This window comes from Anneissia japonica, unplaced genomic scaffold (genome assembly GCF_011630105.1).
Source record: "Anneissia japonica isolate Jap-2015-1 unplaced genomic scaffold, ASM1163010v1 scaffold172582_len1462937_cov174, whole genome shotgun sequence".
In the NCBI taxonomy this organism is placed as follows: domain Eukaryota; kingdom Metazoa; phylum Echinodermata; class Crinoidea; order Comatulida; family Comatulidae; genus Anneissia; species Anneissia japonica.
In genome coordinates, this window is record NW_022725666.1 from 1,365,028 (window position 1) to 1,367,200 (window position 2,173).

At 34.0% G+C, this 2,173-nt stretch overlaps 1 protein-coding gene across 1 annotated transcript in view; it reads right to left on the minus strand.

Annotated features, from left to right (window-relative positions):
* Positions 1-890: 890 nt before the first annotated feature.
* LOC117112805 (glutathionyl-hydroquinone reductase YqjG-like) overlaps positions 891-2,173 on the minus strand; it is a gene marked incomplete at its 5' end in the record, with an annotated part of 31,594 nt that continues 30,311 nt past the window's right edge. The window contains 1 exon segment of the mRNA XM_033255977.1: positions 891-1,865. Within this exon segment, the coding sequence (XP_033111868.1) occupies positions 1,770-1,865 (96 nt within the window).

The following is a 2,173-nucleotide window of genomic DNA, read 5'->3' on the forward strand; positions in this document are numbered from 1 at the left end:
TCTATATACAGTATATAAAATATTTAGTTTGTTGTAAACGTAGATAAAAGACACAATACTTAGAATAAATAGTTATGTTTTTCTTTTCTAATTTGGTTTCATTTATGAGACTAATCTAATCCAATCTTCTAAGTTGCATAATATATTCACCAAATTGAGCAGTGGTCGCGCTAGTATTTTCCCGACGGGGTCCCCCACGGCAGCGTAAGTGGGTGTGGTCAGGGGCTGCTCAGAACCCCTCGGATCGGAAACTAACTATCTGCAAAAAGTACACACTTATTTTCTTCTTGACAAAATGTGCTTTATTTTCTCCCCGTGACGGCGAGCTGGTCAAAAGACAGGTGGAGTGACTGTATGGCAGAGGTGGGTATAAAAATCGGTCGAAGGGCCAAAGTGATTTTTTTTATTTAACAACGAGGGCCACACCCTAACTTTGATGTTTCCAGTGACCTTCCAAAAAACTCCAAGCACTGCTTTTACACCACTTTATTCTGAGTTTTAATGTTGCTTTTTACATATGATCGGTGTTGGGCCTTAAAAAACAATGTGTTTTCTAGCCAATGTTGCTTGGCGGGCCGCACACATAGGGTTTTTAATTCATTTTCGCGGCCGCAAAAATATCCCTGTCGGGCCGCACTTTGCCCACCTGTGCTGTATGGTGTGTAGTAGGGGTAATTAGGGTTGGTGCAACGGTTGCGGTTCTTCTCCATTTTGAGGTCGGAGGTGTGCGCTGATTACAGCTGCAACATTATGGAATTCACCCCAGGAAGCTGAGTATATGTTCCATATGTTTTTGATCTTATGACCAGGGGGTAATAATGTGAAGCGCTTAGAGGCCTTGTTGGTATGGAGTGCTATTATATGTCTAACAATATTATTGTTACACTATATTCTTTTATATTTTTTTAAATTTTTTATTTCAACCATCATTAAATAGGGTAATCCTTCCAGGTTAGCCCAGTAGGTTAACTGTTATTTAGGGGCCCTCTTTAATAAAATTAAAAAAACTGTACAAACAACATCATTACAAAATAATAATAATAATTCTACCTAATTACTTCACTATTCCTAGGGAATAATTAGGCACAATGTAATTGGCTTTTTCATTTATGTTCTTGACGAAGTAAATGTAAATTATACAATTCAAAGTGCAATATACAGTATTATATAAATAGATAGGTGATAGGCCTACACATACTGCCCACACAGAGGAAACTGCAGGGGATGGCTGCATCTGTTCGTGACAGTAGCGTTTCATTACGCAGTGCACAGTTGGGCAAAAGCCATCATCATAGTGAAACAAGAAACAAGAAAACAAGAAACAAGGTTTAAGCTGTCATTAGGCAAATAGACAAATTCTAATCAAAGTTAATTTTGTCTAAATAATTGAATTCAAATTTAACCAAATGCTAATGAATTGAAGCTCTAATAAACCTCAAGTATTTCAACCAGGATTAGTAAAAGAATTACTTACGTGATACAGTATCTAATATTGGCTTATTGAAATATTAGTGGTGCAACTAAACACTGATACCAGAAAAATACAGTAAAATACAGTAGTTTCTTCGTTTCCTTTAACTATCCCCTAAACCTATTCTAAACTATAAAAGATAACCCAGAATCATACATTTATACTATTCATTACTATTATAAGATAAAAAACATGACTAGAGGTAACTGTGTTTTGAAAATACATACGATAAACCATACAATTAAAATTTAGAAGGATCATAAATTCTTAATGGCAGCTTTTGCTGACATCAGTAAATCTAGATACTGAGTGCCTCTCTTCCGTGGGGAGAGTCGAAGTCCAAGTCTGGGCCAATAGCAATAATACCGAGTGGGTTGATTTTCTTGTGGCTGCCCTGCAATCAGAAACAAAAAAAAACAAAACATATTAGTCTTCTGTCCCTTATTGAAAGTATAAAATATAATAAATATCATATTTTTTACATATAAAAAAGGAACTGTATATACATTGCTTGTCTCTACCTGCAATATAATAATATATAATATATATAATTATAGCATTATCACAAGATGGTTTAAAGTTTATATATATAAAATATTACATGTGAAGACAATTTCTAAATTGTGTTGCAGGCTATATATATAAATTTATTAATCTAAATTTTATGAAATTATATATCATATATAGATAATTTATAATTTA